Genomic DNA, 24,283 nt, shown 5'->3' on the forward strand with positions numbered 1-24,283 from the left:
CGTGTTTTTTTATAGATTCCGCCAACTGCAAGTGGCATGTGACACTAAAATGGAACTTGTTGTACTATTTCTCAAGGGGTACACTAACAGGCTACCAGTACATCGTAGAGATTTTTAATAGCTCGTATAAAAGACATTGCTCATACTTACGGTTTTCCTATACATTGCATCACCTACTGGTTCCGAATGGGACTAAAAACGGCACTTTTGGTGCCATGTCTAAAGTGGAAAAGCTGGGCTGTTGGGCTAGCAGAACATATTTGAAAGAACATAAGCAAAACATATTGCTCATATCTACGTGCCTTTTTTTATCAATTCTGCCATTTGTAAGTACGATATAGCATTGAAAACAACACTTTTGGTGCCACATCTTAAGAGGAAAAGCTCTGAAGTACAAATCAGGTGCTATTGTAATAGTTATGTTCCAGAACCCTAAACTGGAGGTCAACAAAAAACTCCTTCAGAGCGCTTCCCCTCCTAGCCCCCTTAGTAAGTTTCATAAATCGTCTGCTCATCATTAAGCGACTGAAACATGAGCAGGCTACCACACCATCGTATAAAGATGTTTAATGGCTCAATTAAAAGATACTGCTTATATTTACCAGGTTTTTACAAATTCTGCCATCTAATCGGCTTCACTGATTTTAATTTTAACTAGTTTCTGGGGAGAATTTGCAATGAACTCTTCGTCATGGTTGAAGCATTAGCTGCAAAGAACAAACCACAGCCACTAATAATCAAAAGTTAGAAAACATTTGTTTGTATCCCAATTGAACAGCCTGTTAGCTGCAAAAGTTGATTATGAAAAATTAAAATTTGTATTCGAAATTTCCTAAAGACATTTTAAATGTAATACAGATATGTTTTTTCACCTTACAGAAAAATAGTTGGAATTGCATTTTTCTTCTCCTTGTAAGGCATGCATTGCTGCTAAACTTATCTAACAGCAAGTTATAAAAGTCACATTCGAGTTACTAGTATCTAAATTTCAAATCAGGTACTAATGTTAATACTAACAAAACTGGTAAAATTCTACTGCAACACAGAAATCAGATAGCAAGACAAAGAGGTGGACCACTTTCTTTCTCTAAGAAAATATCTTCTTCTTTCTCTAAAATATTTTTAGAAAAACATTTTTCTTCTCTTTTCCAGGCCTGGCGGTTTACTATAACATCATCGAGAGATGCTTAAGAGCTAATTCAAAAGGTATTTCTCAAATGAACGTGGTTTATATAAATTCCACCACCTACAAGTGCCACATGGCACGAAAAAGGGCACTTTATGTGCCATTTCTCAAGGGGTGGGGCTAGCGGCCTACCAGAACGTCTTATATGTTGTGGGTTTCTTTATATAAGTTTATATAAGTTCTTTATATAGGTGGGTAATAAATAAATAAATATAGATTTTTGATAGCTGATATAGCAAATATTGCTCAAATCTACGTTCTTCCTATAAATTCCACCATCTGCAAGTTTCAAATGGCACTAAAGACGGCACTTTAGGTGCCATGTCTCAAGTGAAAAAGCTGGGGCTAGTGGGCTACCAGAACTTTTTAGAGTGCTATTTAAAGGCTCATTTGAAAACTTTTATTCGTATCTACGCACTTTTAATCAGTTCTACCGTTCGCAAGTGAGATATAGAACTGAAAACAAAACGTTTGGTGCCACTTCTTAAGTCGAAAATCTTTGAAGTTCAAAACGGTATCATTGTAATAAATAAGGTCAAAAACCTTCATCTGGAGGTTTGCACGAATACCACCTAAATGATCCTCCTCCAGCCCCCCTTAATACGCTACGCAATGTATGTCCTATAAACACCAATATATTAAACTACATTATTAGAGGCGTGGTTCTGTGAGTACAGTGGTGGACTTAAAGTTAGATTATTATGCGTTCAATTCCAGCTTACATTTTTTCCCATCATGGTTTGTCCCTCCTTAGGATTACTTCTCAGATAATCCACTATTTTTGCAAGTGTAATGCATTCATTTTTCATCCCGGGAGGTTAGACTCGTTTTAAACCTATTACTCATATCTACGTGTTTTTTTTTTCCATTTTACCGTCCGAAAGTGCCATATAGCACTAAAGATGGCGTTTTTGGTGCCACTTCTTAAGTGAAAGAGTTTGAAAGCATAAAACTGTAGCATTGCAATAATTATGGTCCAAAGCCCTTAACTGCAGGTTTATAAGAACCCTTCACATATAAATCTCCTCCAGACCCTCTTAGTAAGTTTCAAAAATTGCCTACTCATGTTAAAAGTAAAAGGTTATTGCCAAAACAAATTAACTAAAACTAAAAACTTTTCAACTAAAAATCTATGGAAAATTAACCTTGAATGATCAACAGTTTTGAATTGAACCTTCAAACTTCACTCTCCGATGAAGCGTGTGTGCTAGTTCTAATGGCGGTAAATGAGGGGAAGGGACATCCTTGCCCCTTTAGTTTTTTGCTTCTGCCTAGGTTTTAAAAAAACCTTTTATTGGTCATTTCATTGGAAAAGGCACTTTTTTCATTTGAAAAAAATGAGGGAAACAACCAAAAGTTCACTTTATGGGAATGTGCTATCAAGTCAAATCTAAAAAAGCGATTAGCTTATATTATCTATATATATAAAAATAAGTTGTCTGTGTGTGGATCTGTGGATGGATCAGGTGACGTCATGTTTCGGCTGACGTCATGAAATTAGTTGCCATCATTTTTGCTTTGAAGGTGACGTCATTCAAGTTATATAAGACATATGTTCGCCGTCATGTTTCGGCTGACGTCATGAAATTAGTTGCCATCATTTTTGCTTTGAAGGCGTGACGTCATTCAAGTTATATAAGACGTATGTTCGCGTAGAATTCTATTAATGCTTAAGTTTATAATGACTGATGAAGATGCTCAAAGAGTCTATGCCAAAAAACTTGCTGCTGATAGAGAAAGTCAGAAAAGAAAGCGTGCCGAGGAACTACCAGAGCAACGCGAAAGCAGACTTGCTGCTAAAAGAGAAAGTGAAAAAAGAAGGCGTGCCGAGGAACTACTAGAGCAACGCAGAAGCAGACTTGCTGCTAAAAGAGAAAGTGAAAAAAGAAGGCGTGCCGAGGAATCAAAAGACCAGCAGGGAAACAGGCTTGAGGCTGATAGAGAAAGAAAGAACAGAAAGCATGCCGAGGAACTACCAGAGCAACGCAGAAGCAGACTTGCTGCTAAAAGAGAAAGTGAAAAAAGAAGGCGTGCCGAGGAACTACTAGAGCAACGCAGAAGCAGACTTGCTGCTAAAAGAGAAAGTGAAAAAAGAAGGCGTGCCGAGGAATCAAAAGACCAGCAGGGAAACAGGCTTGCTGCTGATAGAGAAAGTAAGAAAAGAAAGCGTGCCGAGGAATCAGAGCAATCTGAAAGTTATCGCCTGGCATTCAGGTACAACCCAGTCGATGATTATAGCTTGAGTAGATGTGTTCAAATCGGGACAATGTCTAAAATTTGTCCCTATTGCAAGGCCTTGAAATTCAATGGTGAAACAATGGGAATGTGTTGCGCCTCAGGAAAAGTTAAACTTCCTCTATTGGCTGCACCACCAGAGCCATTGAAGACTTTCCTTACTGGAACTACGTCAGAATCTAAGCGTTTTTTGTCAAAAATCAGACAATACAACTCATGTTTCCAAATGACGTCGTTTGGAGCCCAAATCGAAAATCCAGATCAATTTATGTCTACTTTCAAAGTAAAAGGGCAAATTTATCATAAAGCAGGGTCCCTTCTACCATTCTCAGGCGAGAATCATAAATTTTTACAATTGTACTTCATCAGTGATAGAAATTCTGAATTGAATGCACGTTGCGAAATTTCTCCCAACGTTGAAAGGACAATCGTTTCCCAATTGCAACATCTTTTCCACGAAAATAATAAGTTAGTGCGTCTGTTCAAAACAGCCATCGATTTGATGCCTACTGATACTCATAAAATTGTTATTTCCGCTGACAAAACGCCTCCTGGCCAACATGTGCGTAGATACAATGCTCCGACTATCGACGAAGTGGCAATCGTTATGGTCGGTGATCAGTTTTTACCTCGAGATATTATTCTACATAAGCGAAACAACGTTGAATACTGTAACTCCGTAAAGGCAATCAAATACATATGTAAATACGTCAACAAAGGCAGTGACATGGCAGTTTTTGGCTTGCAGTCCGAAATCAAAGATTTCGATGAAATCGTAGAATATCAGGCTGGAAGATACATAATCAGTAATGAAGCTGTTTGGCGAATTCTTTCATTTCCGATACATGAACGTAGTCCAGCTGTTGTTCACTTAGCGGTACATTTACATAATGGTCAACGTGTTTATTTCACGGAAACCAACGTGCAACAAAGAGTCCTGAATCCACCGGATACAACATTAACAGCTTTTTTTTCGCTTTGCAAAAATGATTCTTTTGCGAAAAAACTGCTGTATACTGAAGTGCCTTCGTATTACACGTGGAATACTAAAAATAAAGTATTTGAACGTCGAAAACAGGGTAAATCAGTCGACGGCCAACCTACCATCTTCAAAGATACCACGATAGGAAGACTCTACACCGTTCACCCCAATCAACATGAATGCTTCTTTCTACGCCTGCTTTTGGTGAATGTACCCGGTCCGACATCCTTTGAGTATTTGAGGACTGTAAATGGTACTATACATGACACTTACCGTAGTGCATGCCAAGCTCTGAATTTATTGGAGAATGACCAACACTGGGATAACTGCATCAATGACGCGTGCGAAACGTCAACCCCAAGTCAAATTCGTGCATTGTTTGGCATCATTTTAACAACTTGCTCTCCATCAGCTCCTACAGATTTATGGGAAAAATATAAGTCAAAAATGTCCGAAGATATACTTCATCGAAAACAGTTAGAGACGTCAGACATGACTTTTGATTTTACACCAGAAATTTATAACTACACTTTAGTTGTTATAGAAGATTTTTGCATAAGTATGGCAAACAAACCTCTTCAGGGTTTGGGAATGCCTTCACCTAACCGTATCGCTGCTGTTTCGACATGTGTAGAATTGGATCGTGAACAAAGTTACAGTACGAGTGATCTATTGTCGTATGTACAAAATAACATTTCCAAGTTAACGTCGGAACAAAAAGACATTTATGATACGATAATGCATTGTGTCGATAACAACGTTGGAGAAATTTTCTTTTTGGATGCGCCAGGAGGTACTGGTAAAACGTTTGTGATAAAACTGATTCTGGCATCAATTCGATCTAAAAATGATATAGCGTTGGCAATTGCGTCGTCCGGAATAGCCGCAACATTGCTGCCTGGTGGAAGAACTGCTCATTCCGCTTTGAAATTGCCTCTGAACTTGCATTCTACAGAAACTCCCACGTGCAATATTTCCAAATCATCTGGGATGGGTAAAGTATTGCAGCAATGCAAACTTATTATTTGGGATGAGTGCACAATGGCACACAAAAAATCGCTCGAGGCTCTGGATCAATGCTTGAAAGATTTGCGAGGGAAGTCGAAACCCTTTGGCAGCACCTTAATATTGCTTGCGGGAGATTTCAGGCAAACATTACCTATAATACCTAGATCAACTCCTGCAGACGAAATGAATGCTTGCCTGAAAAATTCTAATTTATGGGCACACGTAAAAACATTAAAATTAACTACAAATATGCGTGTCCGATTGCAAAACGATGACTCTGGTCAAACATTTTCAGATCAATTGCTGGCAATGGGAAACGGAAAGCTCCCAGTAGACTCAATTTCAGGACGTATACAACTACCTGCTGATTTCTGTAATTTAGTGACGTCCAAAAATGAATTGATTGAAAAAGTATTTCCGAATATTCTAAAAAATTATAAAAATAATAAATGGCTAAGTGAAAGAGCGATTCTCGCACCCAAAAATATAGACGTCCACGAAATCAACAATATTGTTTTGACCAAGATTCAAGACCAGGCAGTCCTTTACAAGTCAGTCGACACAGTTTTGGAACCAAATGAAGCGGTTAATTATCCATCTGAATTTTTAAATTCCATAGATCTTTCAGGGTTTCCACCACACGTGCTACAACTAAAAATAGGCGTACCAATAATATTGTTACGTAACATAAACCCACCAAAGCTTTGCAATGGCACTCGACTTGCCGTAAAAAAAACAATGGAAAACCTAATAGAGGCCACAATCCTGACAGGGCCTTTTGAGGGTGAGGCTGTTCTTATTCCTCGCATTCCCATGATTCCAACAGATCTGCCTTTTCAATTTAAAAGATTGCAATTCCCAATTCGATTAGCATTTGCAATCACCATTAACAAAGCTCAAGGTCAATCATTAGAAAAATGTGGTATTGATCTTAATACTGATTGTTTTTCCCATGGACAATTGTACGTTGCATGTTCGAGGGTCGGTAAACCTGACAATCTATTTATATGCAGCGAGAATTGGACAGCGAAGAATGTTGTATATTCGCAAGTTTTACGCAGTTAATTTGTATTTCGGAACCAAATGAAGCGGTTAATTATCCATCGGAATTTTTAAATTCCATAGATCCTTCAGGGTGTCCACCACACCTGCTACAACTAAAAATAGGCGTACCAATAATACTTTTAAGAAATATCAACCCACCAAAGCTTTGCAATGGCACGCGGCTTGCCGTAAAAAAAAAAAACAATGGAAAACCTAATAGATGCCACAATCTTGACAGGGCCTTATGAGGGTGAGGCCGTTCTTATTCCTCGCATTCCCATGATTCCAACGGATCTGCTTTTTCAATTTAAAAGATTGCAATTCCCAATTCGATTAGCATTTGCAACCACCATCAACAAAGCTCAAGGGCAATCACTAGAAAAATGCGGTATAGATCTTAATACAGATTGCTTTACCAATGTACAATTGTATGTTGCATCTTTGAGGGTCGGTAAACCTGACAATCTATTTATACGCACAGACAATGGGACAGCGAAGACTGTTGTATATTCACAAGTTTTACGTAGTTAATTTGTATTGTATCTATCTATCTATCTATCTATATAAAAACGAGTTGTGTGTATGCATGTTTGTTTGTTTGTAAAAAGAGCGTTTGCATATGACGTCATTATTAGTACATACGGCTTTGTATATGGACAGACAATGGGAAAGCCAAGAATGTTGTATATTCGCAATTTTTACGTAGTTTGAAACACATATATAAATCTATCTATATTCACAGGTGGGACACAGGGACACAACTACAATGGCGCGTAACTAATATGGCGCGTAACGACTTACGCGCGCGGGGGGGCTTGGGGGTGGCGCGAAGCGCCCCCACCAACTAGGTGTTGGGGTGGCGCGAAGCGCCACCCCAACAGCTAGCATAATATAATTATATTAAATTCATTATATAATTATAATATAATTAAATATATTATATTATATATTATATTTATATTATATTTATATAAATATAAGCTTTTAAATGAGCCCTTAAACAACTCTCTTTTGTTACTGCAGCCTGACTAGTTTCTGCTGTCAGTAGTCAGTATTCAGTAGCTGTTAGTGTCTGGTAGTTAGTAGACGATTTATAAAGCCCTGTCTTGATTACAGGCTTTGAGGCGAAGTCGGCCGAGTCGGCCGATTGTTTTGTGAAGCATGGATAATGGTTTTCATGTTATAAACTGAAAGTTTTTCGTAGCTGTCAAGGTTGTCTAAAGTATTTTCCAGAGATGTGTTATCTCCCCTAGATCGGTGATAATTAGAAATTATATTAAAAATAAGTCTTCAACTGAAACTAACGAGTGGCATTAAAATTTAAAACGAACATACATTATTCAATATAAATAAAACAAATGATTGCAGCATTGTTTCTAAATTAAATTTTAATCAAAAACGAACAAAGAGTCATTTAAAGAAAAAAAGTTTTTCCGAAGGAAGTCAAAGAGCGAATTTGAAACTTAAAACGGACAAAAATAATTACTTCACAGCCTATCTGATATATATCAATAAAAATAGTACAAATAAACCGACTAATTATGTTTCTCTGTACTTTTAGGATTTTAGGAAACTAGCACTTTACTGAAAACTCAAAATAATATAGGAGTTTTGTTACAGTTAAAGCAAACCAATTAAGAACCCTTTCTACAGAATAAAAATATTATCAATCTCTTTTAAGATAAAGCAACAATCCAGTTTAGGATTGATGCTTATTTTTTTATGTTTAATTTGGTATCACTTCTGCACAATGACTCAGTTCAATGACTGGCTCTCGTTTTGGTTCTGAAAAGGACATGCCATGATTACTTTGTAGATAAGTTCTAAGTAAAGCTATCTTGACAGTATTCGGACCATAGACAAGCTTTAGAATTTGCATCATAGCTTGAAATTAACTGCTGTATAGAGAGAAATAATCGGATTTCCAGAGTTCATATTAAATCTTATTTGATCTTCATTCCAAGTAATACTAAAGCATATTTCTTACATTTCAAGATTGTATTGGCTATTACTCACAATTAGCTGTACAACAGTAGCTGGCGAGACCAAAATACTACCTGATAAATGAACCCAATATTTCTGTATGCTGTTCAATTACTTTGCGGTTATTAAAAAATATTGAATTTGACGCTTATGTTTTTAAGATAATTTTAATTGTATACTGAAAGTTATTGACGTCATAGCTGGAGTAAGACTGAAAAGCTTTATTGATTCGTTTATTGTTGTCTGGCTACATACTCACTTTTGACTCCCAAATCGATATTCCTGTTTTTTATAGCTGACTTTTGTGTTTTCAGTCGAGCGCTAGTTTTGCATAATCCTAAAAGTATGACATAATTAGTTGATTTGTACTAGTTTTATTGATACATATTAGATAGACTGTGAAACAATAATTTTTGTCCGTTTTAAGTCTCAATTTCGCTCTTTACTTCCCTTGGAAAAACTTTGTTTTTTCTAAATTAATTTCGATATAGATGGGAAGTGCCTCTTCTATAGCCTAATTAAAAAAAATCACCTGACGAAAATAAAGAGAGAAGCTGAAACTAAAAAATTGAAAAATAACTGCTTCTCAGTTTATGCAACATATTTTTCAAAAACGGGTATAAAAAACTATATTGTTACATTTCGTCATATTTGTAAAATTCTGAAAAACTAGCACTTATTGAAAACACAAAACTAATACAACAAAAAAGGGTTAGGTGCAAAGAAAATCCTTAAACAGCCTGCAGAAAATAAAAGACTACTGTAAAATTTAATTTTCAAAAACAAGTCAAGGATCCCCCCCAGTAATGCGGAGTAAAAAACAATTATATATCCCATGTCCCTTAACTATCAGGATATGGACCCCTCTTGCCTTCTCCCAATTTGAATGCTGGGCGTTAAGTTTCTGATAATTTCTGAAAGTACTGTTAACGGTAAATTCTTCGATGTTTCTTCGATTTTCAAAGAAGGTATATTTGGAAGTGTACATATTTACTCTTCTAAATAATAATACCACCGAACTTGGTAGTTACTTTTCTGTTTTGTTTGGTTGTATTAGTTGCTTACTAATCAGTACTTACCTACTTTCCATTATAATGTAACTACTTACAATTGTTGAATATTCACCTTTCTGTCATTGTTTATTTCTCCTCTATGGTAATTAATGTTTTTTATTATAATTTCAATACTATCACTGTTGACTTCGACGTTCGACTGTTGACAAGTTTGATTTGCGGTACTTTTGACATCGACCAATTTTGACATAAAAATTCTTATCAAATTAATTTCTGTTTTCTTGTCCAATTTTTAAGCTCGCATGTATGTCCTATTAATGTTTTTGCACAGCTTGAGGTTATTTCTAAAACTCTAATTGACCTGATTTTATACAGTAATGAGCCTATTAAAGCTGTTTCGTAGCGCCCTACCCCGTCCCAACGCAATTTTTATTTGAAAAAAATAGGCATGTTGCATCTCGTTTGAATAGGAGACACACATATATTTTTAAGTTGTTTGATAAAATGCAAAAGTTGTCTATCTAAGAGTCTAAGATCCTTATTTTTAGATTCACAAATAAATAAATAAACAAACAACACACGTGCCCTCAAGAAAACCTATGACGGTTTGCGGTTGCACGAAAGTCCACGTAACTACTTACCTACTGATACAACTACTTAAAAAAATAATATCAACTATTTAAATAAATCTATTATGAATAAACAAAACATAGATAAACTCTAACCTATATATTAAGATAACTTCAAAAATGAAAAATAACTGAATTAAAATAATAATAGATAAACAAAAATATAAAATAAAAAAATATAATAACAAATCCAGTCTCCATCGCTTTTCAATAGTCAATTCCCCCTCCCTCGTCCTGCCCTCTCAATGTTTTTAGCGAAAAGTGCGAGTCATTCGCACAAGTCAGAAGGGGATAATCCTCCTCACATTCATAATAGTTTCTGTTCGTTTTAAGTTTTAATGTTGCTCCTTACTTTCAGTTGAAAAATCTTGCTTTTTATTATAATTTCTAATCCCTTTTAAGTCATGCCAGGAAATCCAATCCCCCTCTATTGAAAATTCCTTCCCCACGAAAAATGTTCCCATGGAAAGATCCCCCCGGTAATCCCCCAGTAAAGTTCCCTGATATACTGAACCTGATTGTGAGATTTGAATTAAGATCACTTGATGTTTTGAAAGTATTTAAACGAAAATATTTATAATTTCAGGAGTAAGAGTTAGCCCCCTCTCCCCCTGCAAAAAGAACGGTTTTTAACTAGTAGTGATTCAAGGCCTGGGCAGTGGGTCAGCTGCCCTCCCCCCTATTTTCTAAAATTTGACATTAATTTCCTTTTATTTTAAGTTTTACGCTTCTATTAAGGTATCTCCCCCCCGGTCTTAATGAAGTTTTTCAAAGAAATTGATCATGTATTCCATGCCTAAAGCAGTTATCATACACCATCCACCTTTGATGTGCTCTTCAATATGTAAGTGAATATCATAAATCCAGTGCATTGAAAATTTTCATTGAAGATATTCCATGGACATTCATTCCTGTTATTGATTAAATTAAAAAAAACAAACAAGTTCTTTCAGTTGAAAGGACTTGTTTATTTTCATTTTAAAAAAACTTGTTTTTTTTATTTAATTCCTTTCTAAAAGGAATCCGTCAACGATAAGAACTACTTTCTACTTACTACTAACTACTTACTTTCAACTGAAAGTAAGAAGCGACATTAAAACTTAAAACGAACAGAAATTATTCCGTATATGAAAGGGGTTATCCCCTCCTCGACGCCTCGCTCTTAACGTGAAAGTTTGACTCTTTCTCACAACTCTACTTTTTAAAACAATAAAAAATCTACCAGAAACTGTTTGATTAAATAAAAAAAGTTTTTTCTTTAAACGAAAGTAAGTTGCGACATTAAAACTTAAAACGAACAGAATTTATTCTGTATGTGAAAGGCGCTGTCCCCTCCTCAACAACCCGCTCTTTACGCTAAAGGTTTTATTGTGTTAAAAAGTAGAGTTGTGACAGAGTCAAACTTTAGTGTAAAGACCAAGGCGTTGAGGAGGGGACAACTCGTTAGAATAATTTCTGTTCGTTTTAAGTTTTAATGTCGCCCCATACTTTCAGTTAAAAAAAGTTGTTTTTTTAATTTAATTTCTGAACGTTTCGGAATTAATGCAGATTTCGGTTTTGGCCCACCGATTGCAGATTTTGGTTTTGGCTCACCGTACATGAATAATTAAAAAAAAATTGCCGATTAATTTTACTTTTTTTTTTAACTAACAATAACCTTATAATAAACTAAGTTTGATTTTTGTTCGAGTTGTTTAAGAATGACTTCTGAATCACAAAGGCTATTTAGTTAGAATAATAGCCTCTTTTAAAAGTTAAAAAAGAAACTTTAGCGTAAGTGCGAGCTACTGAGGAGAGGCAACCCATCTCATATACGTAATATTTCCAGTTCCTTTTAAGTTTTAATGTTGCTTCTTACTTTCAAAAATTGCTGATCGTAATAATGTAAGGAAATCCAGCTCCCCCTCCATGGGAAATTTCCTTCCCCCACGAGAAATTTCTCCATGGGAAGATTCTCCCATGTAACTTAAATTAGCGATATTTGCGGAACAATAGTAACAAAAAATAGTAACAAAAAGAGGTTGAAACTATCTTTATGAAAATGAGAGTCACAAGCTGAGCAATTCTCAAATGACTGAAACGAATGAAAGAAAAGATCAAACAGTTCGTGGTAACGAACTGTAGTAAGGAGCGACCCGGCTCAATAGCAACCAAAACTCTAAAAATGGGGTTTTGATATCAATAGCCACATCAAAAGAATTGCATTTTAATGTTGATTTTAAATATATAAGTTTAATCAAGCTTAGTCTTACCCATCAAAAGTTACGAGCCTGAGAAAATTTGCCTTATTTTAAAAAAATAGGGGAAAACAACCCCTAAAAGTCATAGAATCTTAACGAAAATCACACCATCAGATTCAGCGTATCAGAGAACCTTATTTTAGAAGTTTCAAGCTCCTATCTACAAATATGTGGAATTTCTTATTTTTTGCCAGAAGACAAATCACGGGTGCGTGTTTATTTGTTTTTTTTTCCAGGGGTCATCGTATCGACCAAGTGGCCCTATAATGTCGCAAGAGGGCTCATTATAACGGAAATGAAAAGTTCTAGTGCCCTTTTTAGTGACCACAAAAATTGGAGGGCACCTAGGCCCCCTCCCAAGCTCATTTTTCTCCAAAGTCAATGGATCAAAATTTTGAGATAGCCATTCTGTTCCACATAGTCAAAAACCATAATAACTATGTCTTTGGGAATGACTTACTCCCCCACAGTCCCTGGGGGAGGGGCAGCGAGTTACAAACTTCGGCCAGTGTTTACATATAATAATGGTTATTGGGAAGTGTACAGCGTTTTCAGGGGATTTTTTTTTGTTTTGGGGGTGGGGTTGAGGGGAGGGAGCTATGTGGGAAGATCTTTCCTTGGAGAAATATGTCATGGGGAACAGAAATTCAATGAAAAGGGCGCAGGATTTTCTAAAAATACTATAAAAAAAATAATGAAAAAATAAACATGGAAAAGTTTTTTCAATTGAAAGTAAGGAGTAGCATTGAAACTTAAAAGGAACAGAGATTATTACGCATATGAAGGGTTCTAAAAATACTTTAGCATAAAGAGCGATGTATTTAGGAGGAGATAAATACCTCGCTCTTTATGCTATAGTATTTTTAGTAATTTCAACTATTTATTCTACGGCGTTTCGGATTCAAGGGTCATTCTTAAAGAATTGGGACAAAACTTACGATTTAGTGCAAAGAGCGAGGTATTAACGAGGGTACAAACCTCCTCATATACATAATAAAAATTTAAGAATATAAAAGTTTGTTACGTATGCTAATTCTTAAGTTACGTATATTTTTTACTAATAAAAACATTTGTTAAAAATTAAAATTTATAGTTGCCTTTTTATGTAACCGAAAAATTGCAGGGCAACTAGGCTTTACGCACCCCTTATTTCTCAAAATCGTCTGATCAAAACTAAGAGAAAGCTATTTAGCCAAAAAAGGAATTAATGTGCAAATTTCATTTTAATAATTTATGTGTGGAGAGCCAAAATCAAACATGCATTAATTAAAAAACATTCAGAATTTACATAAGAAAAACTAGTTTTTTTTAACTGAAAGTAAGGAGTGACATTAAAACTTAAAACGAACAGAAATTACTCCGTATATGAAATAGGTTGTCCCCTCCGCAATCCCTCGCTCTTTACGCTAAAGTTTGACTCTTTGCCACAATTCTGCTTTTTAAGACAATTAAAAACTTTAGCGTAAAGAGCGAGGGATAGCTTCCAATATTCTAATCTTAGTTCGCAGACTAATTTCCCTGTCCTTTCATAATTTTTCGACTATGAAAGAAAAACGTGTGGAAAACACAACTTATTTTACTTTATGTATTTTTGCTGCATCCACCGTCATTTCTAACAATACTACCCAGTTAAGAGTGAAGCTATCCACTTGATCAAGCTTAACTTCATGACCCAGCATCACTACTTCACCTCCATTTACTCCCAGGATAGTAGACTAATCTTTTTCATATTGATTTTCATCAAGGTCACCCTTTAGCACAATTTTCAGTCACGGTTACTAAAATATTACTAAATATTTGCTAAAATATTAGCCTATATTGAAGCCAAACAAATGCTGGATTATAGAAAATTATACGATTCTTTATTTACGTTCAATTTACAAAGTCAAGTACAAACTAAGGAATAAGCAGCCATCCCGGTAGCTTAACACATCAGGTCATAATATCTTGTTTTTACTGTTTTGCTTTGCCAAAATATTTGGTTGACACGAAATCAGACAGCCTAAATCTTCGTTTAAAATAAGATGATTGTCGGAACTGTAAATCTGTGCCATGAATGTAGTCCAAAATTCCAAGCCCAGCAAAACATTGAGTGGACCTGAAAATAAAAATGGAGTCAAGCAACTTCATATAAATCAGCGTGACTCTCCTTGGAGTCAAGGGGCTCCACATAAAGTAGCATACAGTTCTTAATTTCTACATGAAAAATATGCAATAGATTAGGATTAGCTTTGTTGTTGTTATGTTCACACACAATGATTATATTATCAAATTTAATCCCCAAACGTTTAATAATAAGATTAGGAGCAGCGTCACTATATTATATTATATTATATTATACTATATTGTAATAACAATTTTAAGAGCTTAGCTCTAAGTTCACAAAAAAAGAACTTCTGTGACAGCCAATATTCGTCAATTGCAACAATTACAACAACAATTCGTCAATATTCATCATTTGCAACAGTTTTTGTGGCGGTTAAGCAGGACTGGGCCGAGGGACAAGGGGCTAATTGCCCACTCGGCCAGTCGGTTCTGGGTCATTACGGGACGGTCTTTTATTTTTTTTTTTTACGTACAAAAGTACAGTCGACACAATGTTCAACAAAAATTCCGATTGACAATTTTTCAGCTGTCTTATTATAGGCTTACGTACAGATTTAGCGCAAATACCTGTCCTTGGAAAGAGTAGACGCTGCTGTCAAACAGGATCGTTCGTGGGCTGAAATTTCAAAAAAGTAACCCGGAGGTTGTCACTTGACTCAGGGGTTGTATTTTTGTGTATCATTGTGTACCCGATTCCGTTAAAGGCTAGCAGAAGAGTCAGTACCTACTGGAGCGTCAATGTCGTGATGTCAAGTAGAAACTGAAATTATGGATTTGAAGCATAAGATAAGATTTATTGCAAAAAAGCCTGCGGGCCATAGCAACACATAATACAGTCTACAAACACGCTCAGGAACAGAATACTACTTTAGATAATATAAATCAAAAGAATAAAAAAGAAACACAAAATAAAGTCAACAAACATAACTCAGGAACAGAATACAACTATAAAACAGAAATACACCTAACAAACTATCCACCCAAACATGATTCCCTATCTTTAATCCCTAAACGAAGAAACTTGCCCAACTGTTTAATAGCACATGCATTTCTGACATTTTACAGACCACTAGAGAATTTCACCCTACCTAAGCTTCTTGTGTGCCTGGGTGATATTATGGTTACATTGCATTTTGTAGAACCAATTCGTAGAACTAGACGACATCGACTCAGTTTCAACAGAGAGTGAGCCCTAATCCTCAAATACTGTGACGCCTTGTAGACCAGTGGAACCAGTAGTGGAGGAATCTATCCAAAAAAATTATCCAAAAAAAACTGGAGGTGGTGACTCGAACGCAAATCTAGCTGATGGTGAACCACCTTTGCCAGTAAGCGTGTCTGTTTCCTACTCTTAACTGCCAAATTCAACACTAGCTCATAAATTAAATTTCATAAGGTAAAATCCCAGCTGACACCCCCTCAAATAGAACACCATAGCTTTGTGTTTGCTTGGATTTACTATCGAAAACTTGCCGCTGGTTCCGTTTCAAGATCCTGGGTTATTCTAGAAACTAGAAAAACGGCAGTAAAATTAATTGTTTGTAGCATTTGTGTCACGTTTTCCTACGGAAATTCACATTTTGCTTCCGGGTTGACCAATTTTAGGCATGCCCATGAGAAAATCAAGGCACATGAAAAGTTGAATTTGCTGCGGCTCAAGCTGAAAACTGCCGAGACTTTGGATGGTGTATTAACAGTAATTTGGTCAGTAAAACACAAAGAAAAGATCTTCCAAAACATTCAAGCACTGAATCGCGTTTTCGAGGTCGTGAAGCTATTGGGAACACATGGATTACCTCTTAGAGCACACGGCGACCAGGAGAGGCATGAGCTTCTAACAAAGCCGGGAATAAGCCACTGAAGCCCCCTTGAGGTCATAATTTCTGCTCTTAAAATACGACAACCCGCCTAAGAAACATCTGGAAAAAGCAGTAGAGGATAGCAGAAAAAGAAAATCGAACATGGATGCTGGCGGAAAATCTGGAGATGCAGGTAAGGTTAATGACTCACTCATCACTTTCTTTCTAAGTAGATGGTGCAGAAAATGATACAGAGAATTTTGAATCACGAACGGCTCCATATCTATCCAAGATTCCAGCAGCAACGGTATAAACGAACTTCTACAAGCTAAGATCGAAGAGTATATACTTAAGTACGAAAAGATAGCTTGGGAATCGTTTGACGGTGCTTCTAACATGACGGGTGAATTTAGCAGACATTGTTCTCACACTAAAAACCGCCTTCCAGAGTTGTTTTACATCTGGTATTATAGTAAGTTCTATACCATTGCGTTGTTGATTGTTGCAGTGCAACAGAGGCGAGGAATATCTTCGACACCATGAACATAATTCCATGTTTCTTTACTCAGTTGCACAAACGAACGGGCCTGTGGTGACAACAAATAGAGAACACAAAATAAGAAAAGTCGAAGTTGAAAAGATTACAGAAAATTGGTGAAGCTTGTTAGTGGGCAAAACAGAAGTCACTTGTTTGGATATTTTCCGGTGATGATTACCTGTACTAGGCTGCACTGCGCGTTTTATCCTCATTGGAAAACAGCAATTCTTTCGACTCATAAGCTTCACCTGAGGCCGACTCAGTGCTGATTAGGCTTCCCGAGTACAAAACAATCCTAACCGCTCACTTTTTTCTTGCTGTATTTGATGTCATTGGCCCTATTTCAACGTATCTCCAGACAAAAGGATTGGACTTTCTGATTGCCTGGAATATGGTTGATAAAGCAAGAAAGAATCTAGAGAACATTTCCTTCAAAAGAGTTAAAGAAAACACCTTCAAGTTCGTGTCAAAGATCCAGGGCCTTCTAAAGACCACTTCATTGGACCTTGAAGTTAGCTCAGAGCTACCAGCTTGTCGTGTTGCCATGAAAAAGAGCAAGCCAGGAGAAACGGCAAAAGATTCTTGACCTGAAGATCTGAAACAGCAATTTCTAATTGAAGTGTTCCGGTCAAGAAATAAGAACCAGTATGAAAGAAAGATTTTCAGACAACAAACAGATTATTTTTTAAAAGCATAATTCTTGCAGTACACAAAGTTCAGCCTTATACGTGTAGGTGAAATGCCAGAGTCTGCAGAAACATTGCAGAGATGGCAAAGGTTTTTTTTTATTGCGAGCTGAGGACAGAGCTGAAAAGCTTTGCCTCAGTTTTCAACAAAATTATTGTCACGGGTCTTAAAAATCACCGTGATAGGCCTGGTTCAGAATATGAGGATGGACTTGAACTCGGAGCTGAATGTAAAGGGGCCGATTTATGAGATTCAAGTTCCTGCAGTTCGTGCAAAAACTGATATTTTGCACTTATTGGCTGCTATTAAGGCTCAATCTGTGCTCATCAGCTTACACTTCAGTTATTTCTGGTCTATGAATATCTGCTGATACTTTTATTTTCTCAAGTCAGTTGTGAAAAATCCTTCAGCAAACAGAAGGTTATTAAGATAATATCAAGAACTACAATATCAGATGATCTTTTGGAAGCATTCGTATTTATTTCATGTGAGCAAGAGTTGTTTGATTCAGCGCAGTTTGAAGATGCTTTAGAAAATGTGAAAAGAGATTCCAAGACTTTAATATTGATTCTTTTATTCCAGTTATTTTGTTCCATATCTGATTAAGATATATGTTTTGTGTTCTGGTCGAAAGTTAAAAACTCTCTGCTAAACGTCCTTCTGAAGAGAACAAAAACCGTCAATATTCTTTGGCCCAGATTTCCATGATGCAGGACGAAAGCTGAAAATCTTATACAGCTGAAAATACGATGCCACTCTTCCTTTATATGAAAACCTGAGGAACACCAAGTCCAACCGAACATCAGGGAGAACTGGCATAAAAAAGGTTAGCGGTATCTGTCTTCTTCCTACTTTAAGCCTACTTCTTACTTAACGGGTAGTACAAATTTGCCTGGCGGTGCAAATTTCGGTCCAAATGAGGTGGAGTGCAATTTCCACTCATTATTCAAGGCCTTTTCTGATTGAACACGGAAATACAAGTAAACCTTCTATAAGGAAGGTCATAGGTAGGACCACCTAACCCAAATGCCCCCTTTAATTTTCGCTCCCCGTCTGCCTCTGCGGTTATATTCTCACACAATTATTATGTTATCCAATCTATTCTCCTAACGTTAAATAATAAGAAAGTTAAATTTTAGAAGATTAGCACTAAGTCCACCCAAGAAGCAAGCTGCCGTGACAGCCAATATTCTTCAATTGCAACAAATAGCAGTTTTATTGCCATTATGTTCGCCCACAATTATTATGCTACCCAATTTAGTCCCCAAAAGCTCAATAATAAGAAATCGTGTTTTATTTAAGCTATGTCCCTTGTTGTGAGAATTAGACATCCGACAAGAAATAGAGAAATTGCACATGGTTCTTAATTCCTAAACGACTGATGTTCAACAGATTAAGATTGCCACTCAAGTCTCATCAGTCAAAGTCTATGTGTGGCCGTTTTGGGATCTTACCATCGTTAGAAAACCACGAATAAAGACAGTTTTACTCTATGTGAACCTGAAATGACATACTGGTTCTCTTCGCGCAGGCCCAGTCACATATACTTTCAGCCCCAAAACTAAATTTGCATGCCTTTGTTCTTTCCGTTCATAACTCACTCAATTAAACTTAATATATATAGTTAGATTTTCAGTTAAATAACCATCCTTAATTTAAAAAAAACGAAAAAAAAAACAGTTGCTTCTGCCATTGCTACCTTGATGGTATGAAGCTAACTGCAAGTGCTTGCTGGAAATCAGTTTTAAATGTTTACTTTTAAAGTATACAAGGTTCAGTGGCTCTTTTTCATTCAGATAAGAGCCATTGGATATAGCTGCAAAGACAGTTCTGATGTTTTATTGTTCCGATGAAAGAAGTAACCGATTTTTTTTGGAGCTTCCTAAGTTGACTTTTGTCTTCAAAGAACCCCTCTAACTATCAAGATTTTGTCATGTTTTCGTGATGAAAATTTCAAGAGCTTTAATTTGGATATATTATACATTTTATCACAGTTATGCCTCTCGGGGCAATTGTAAAAACTAGAAATTACAGTGTTACTAGCAGCAGCAAAAAATGATAACCATTAAAACACACGTGCAGCCCACAAGCTACTATTGAGTTAGCCCAAAAATGCTATTAAATAATTTGTTTTAGGCTTTATGCTAAAGTACTAAGACATAAAAAGTTCTTACTTCATGTGATGATAATCATGTGCTTCTGGAGTTGAGATATTAGGTATATGGTAGCCAGAATGGTCATTCAACGTTTGGATGAGTGCCAGAGCAAACCACACCCACTGTGTAGCAATGTGGGGACCAAATAATTGAATTCCAATGGCTGGTGGCAGTAAGTTTGAAAGTATGTGCTCAACAGGATGACAGTACATTGCCGCTATTGCTATAGGTGCAGTCCACTGGTGATGCTGTTTATGAATGTACTTGTAAATGGCTCTGTGATGCAGTAATCTAGAATAGTAACAATACATATGTAAATTTGCAAAACTTACTTTTTTCTAACAGTTTTGAAATCGAGTTATATAAGAAAGATAGTTGAAATTGTCCGTCATATTGATAACGCAGCAGTAGGACTGCACCAGCTGTTTGGGTCAATTAGGTCTTGTCCAGTTCTTTTTCACCTAATGGAGTGGTTTCTCTTTTGTCGTTATTTCTGCGTCTGCCACAAATTCTGGAATCTTTAAATTCTTTTTTTGTATGGCCCTTTTTGGCTAAATGACTTATCTATCATTCTATCTCATGGAACCTAGATAAATAAACAGCAGAATCTAGATGTCATTAACATGATCATCTTTTAAGTCTTAAAGTAGACCGTCTACGAGTCAGCACTTGGAGAAAGGAGGAAATATTTAGGGAGGCTAAGGGTAATGGACAGTCCTTATTCATGCCCTAGGTGTAGAGAAAATGGTGAGGATCTGCTTCACTTCGTGGTCCTTTGTCCTGAATTACCGGATTTAGGGAAAGAAATATTTTTGGTAATGTCGGACAAGTAGGTGGTTGGTTTCAATAATGCGAACAAAAGGTTAAGGGCCAATAGGAAAGACAGCAAAATATATAAAATTGGGATTACACATAGAGAGAAATTTTGTAATGGGGGTGGGGTAAGTGCTGAATATCTTGTATACTTTTTGAAGCCATGGTCTTTGCAGCTTTAGAGCATTAAACATCCTTACTATCTATATCATTGAAATTACAGGGGATAAACGGGTAAAAAAAATATAATAAATATTACAGATAGTCTTTATGCAATCTTATCTTTTTAATGAAATAGTTTTACATTAAATGTTTATAATAAATTTTTATTACTTATTTTGTTGACTTCAATCATCCCAACTATTCAGAACAGATCCATACAACGGGGATCCGTGTCTATCCCCTAAGATATCGAGGTTTCTACTATTGTCTTGAAGGTTTTTGAAAATATTTCCCATATAATTCATCTGATTTGTTTGAATTACCCCCCCCTGATTTCCAAAATAATGTCTGTATGTGCACTTATGCGGGATCTTACATTTAATTTTACCTGCAGCCAGGAAATGATAGTGAAATTACTCTTTCTTCATCGTTATACTGCAATTGTTTTCAAGTACATAACCTCAGTGAATCAATGGTAATTAATAAGAATAAGCTATTTAGTGGATTTCTTTTATTATCTAATAGAAAAAATGGAGGGACACGTTTACCTGATCTTAAACGTCTTTTTCCGATCTTATGAAATGGATTGATATTAAATGTTGTCAATACGAACGGAATCACTTTCGAAGCTAGCATTCTGATCATGGCTATTCTCCCATTTTAGATTCTTTCAAAATTTAGCAGGCAATATTTAACATTATTATTCTTCTGGGAGATGACTTTTGTTATCCTAATACTTTTAATCTATAGAAGAAATTTTAATTAGAAACGTTTCTGAAGGATTGAGTTCCCTCTCCTAATTCAGGAAATAAAAATGATTTATTAACATCGTAAAAAAAAATCCTTCGGATAAACCTACTACCGTAAAAACGCACGTAACTGTAAATCCTTCGGATAAACTTACTACCGTAAAAACGCACGTAACTACTACGTAAAAACGCAGGAGAAACAAGTCGTCAATTAGATAATTTTGCTATTTAGTGCACCTTTAGTGAGTGAAGGCCTTTTCCGCTGAAAAACCGGATTGGAAATTCATAATGTCGTGCATAAACATGCCGTCACACTGACAATCTAGATCATGAAAATGCTGTTTACTTGACAACTGGCATCGTCAGTTCATATTCTAGACCACTAGACTTTAAATTTTACAAATTTGCATGAATAAACATGGCAGATTTTGACCCCAGACTGGACTATTGCACAGCTTGAGATTCGACAGTCCCGTTTTATAAATCGGTTTTACAAACTTCTTTGTTTCACTGATGATTCTAACCTCGTTTCAAGGAAACAGTTAATTATTGGAAAACGCCTTTAATAGATATATGATCAGGCCGATATTCCCACAAGACTGGCGCTAAATTTCGATTTTTCCGTAGGGATATCGAGATCTCAATAGCTTCCTTAACAACCTCTCTTGTGTTTCACTCCTCATATGCAGGGCTTGGGGAGTTGGTGGCTTTATATTGCCGTCGGTATACACACATCAGTTATAAAATAGGGAGCCTTGGATTGTGTTATATATATATGTATATATATATATATATAAATATATATATATATATATATATATATATATATATATATATATATATATATATATATATATATATATATATATATATATATATATATATATATATATATATATATATATATATATATATATATATATATATATATATATATATATATATATACACACACATATATATATATATATATATATATATATATATATATATATATATATATATATATATATATATATATATATATAGCCTCATCTCGACATAAATTTATAAGTTTATTTGCAAATGAAAATAATCCTACTAAATAGGACCATTGAGTAAATATGCTCTATAGTAGGCAGCGCAATAGTACTGCCTATGCAAAGAGCGAAGTGGACACAATGTATTGTCACTTTTCTTTTTTTATTTACTTATCTATGTTTACACCAAGGTACTTGGTATAGAAGAAATTGCCGTAGAAATTTCTAAAGGGGCTCATTCGATTGACAATCAAAAATCTAGTTTCATTTTTAAGAGTCAAAAGTGATTGGATGGCAACTAGCACCCACCCAAGCACCTTTCTCTACCCTAGGACATCTGACAAAGTTTCGGACACAGCTATCTTTGTCAGCATAGTTGAAAGGTCCAATAGCTATGTTTCTGGGGGCGACCCCCCCCCCAACAGTCCGTGGGACAAGGGCTGTATGTTATACAATTCGCCCATTGGGAAAGGGGGGCTTTTTGTGTCCGAAATAGCCAGGGGCCTTCAAGTGAAGCTTTCAGGGAATATTGAGAGGATAGTTGAACTAAATTAAAACCCACAATGTACATACAGGTTGTAAAAAGTGCGTATCTTAGGAACGACTTGCATTATATAGTTAGAATTTTCAGGAAATGATTAGGGGGGTAATCAATTGACGAAAAGGCAGTATGTGCACGCTACTACTACTACTACTAAATCAAAACACACTTTGTGCATATCGATTGTCAAAACGGCGCATAAGCAACGTCTTAGGAACGGCTTAGTCTATTAAGTTGATACTTCCAGGTTATGATGAGGGGTATGTTCAACTGACCAAAAGGCAATATGTGGCTGCTACTACTGCTGCTAATACTGCTGTTATTAGTGCTAATACAACAACAACTACTACTCGTACTATAACTGTTGTGACTCCTACTTCTAATAAGGCTAAGGGTATGAAGCTGAAAATTTCAAAAAATGTTGAGGAGGAAGTTCATATAAACTAAAACACACTCTGTGCATGAGGGTTGTCAAAAGGGCACATCTCATGAGTAGCTTATTACATTAAGTTGGAACTTCCAGGGAATGGTGATGGGATGATCAATTGACGAAAAGGTAATATGTACACACTACTCGTGCAATTTGTGCCACTATCACTTCTATTACTACTACTACTGCTGCTATAACTATTACTTCTCTTGTAACTGCTACTAAGGCTAAGGGTATTAAGGGTAAAATTTCAGAAAATGTTGAGGAGGGAGTTGATCTAAGTTGAAACTCGCTATGTGCATGCAGGTGGTCAAAGGGGCTTATATCTTAAAAATGGGTTAGGGTATTAAGCTGAAACTTCCATTGCATGATGAGAGGGATTTGCAACAGACCAAAAGGCAATATGTGCATAAAACTACTACTACTGTTACTTCAACTGATACTACTATTACTGCTAATACTTCTAATGCTACAACTGTCACCACTACTACTACCGCTAAGACTAAGGTGAATGGAAAAATTTCAGGGAGTAAGAAATTGAAGTAAATAAAAATAAATTGTGTCGATACAGGTTGTCAAAAGGGCGTATAAGCAATATTTTAGGAACGACTTGGAATACGAAGTCGAAACGTACACGCCTTGTCGTGGGGGACGCTGAGCTAACCAGACAGAAATATTAGCATGCTATTAATACTACTATTTTTATTACCACTACTACTACTACTACTACTACTACCGCTGCTGCTAATACCACCGCTACCACTAAAACTATTACTTCTATTGTGACTATTACTGATGCTAAGGGAATTAAGGTGAAACATTCAGAAAGCCCGGCGCTCGGCACGTGCCAGGGTTCTCTATATGGATTCTCATTGTCGCTTGCCTGCTAAAGTCAGACAATCTGAGCCTTTTCTTGATTTCATTACGTCCAAATGGACTTTAAAATAGAAATAGGGCCTTTGT

General features: G+C 36.0%; 2 protein-coding genes across 3 annotated transcripts in view; both read right to left on the reverse strand.

Annotated features, from left to right (window-relative positions):
• LOC136035760 (mitochondrial carrier homolog 2-like) overlaps positions 1-24,283 on the reverse strand; it is a 449,695-nt gene that overhangs the window by 127,733 nt on the left and 297,679 nt on the right. The window lies entirely within an intron of this gene.
• LOC136035739 (fatty acid hydroxylase domain-containing protein 2-like) lies at positions 14,161-19,937 on the reverse strand. The gene is made up of 2 exons (XM_065717709.1): positions 19,625-19,937; positions 14,161-14,418 (listed from the first exon to the last, which is right to left on the reverse strand). Exons 1-2 carry the CDS (start codon positions 19,915-19,917, stop codon positions 14,274-14,276), a joined length of 438 nt encoding a protein of 145 aa, XP_065573781.1. The 5' UTR covers positions 19,918-19,937; the 3' UTR covers positions 14,161-14,273.

This window comes from Artemia franciscana, chromosome 2, assembly GCF_032884065.1.
Source record: "Artemia franciscana chromosome 2, ASM3288406v1, whole genome shotgun sequence".
Classification (NCBI taxonomy): Eukaryota; Metazoa; Arthropoda; class Branchiopoda; order Anostraca; family Artemiidae; genus Artemia; species Artemia franciscana.

Bases quoted from the DNA above. Each gene is read 5' to 3' on its own strand.
- LOC136035739 (XM_065717709.1), bottom strand. From the start codon at position 19,917: ATGTATTGTTACTATTCTAGATTACTGCATCACAGAGCCATTTACAAG. The intron at 14,419-19,624 runs GTAAGAACTTTT...TTTTATTTTCAG, and splicing joins CATGATTATCATCACATGAA to GTCCACTCAATGTTTTGCTG.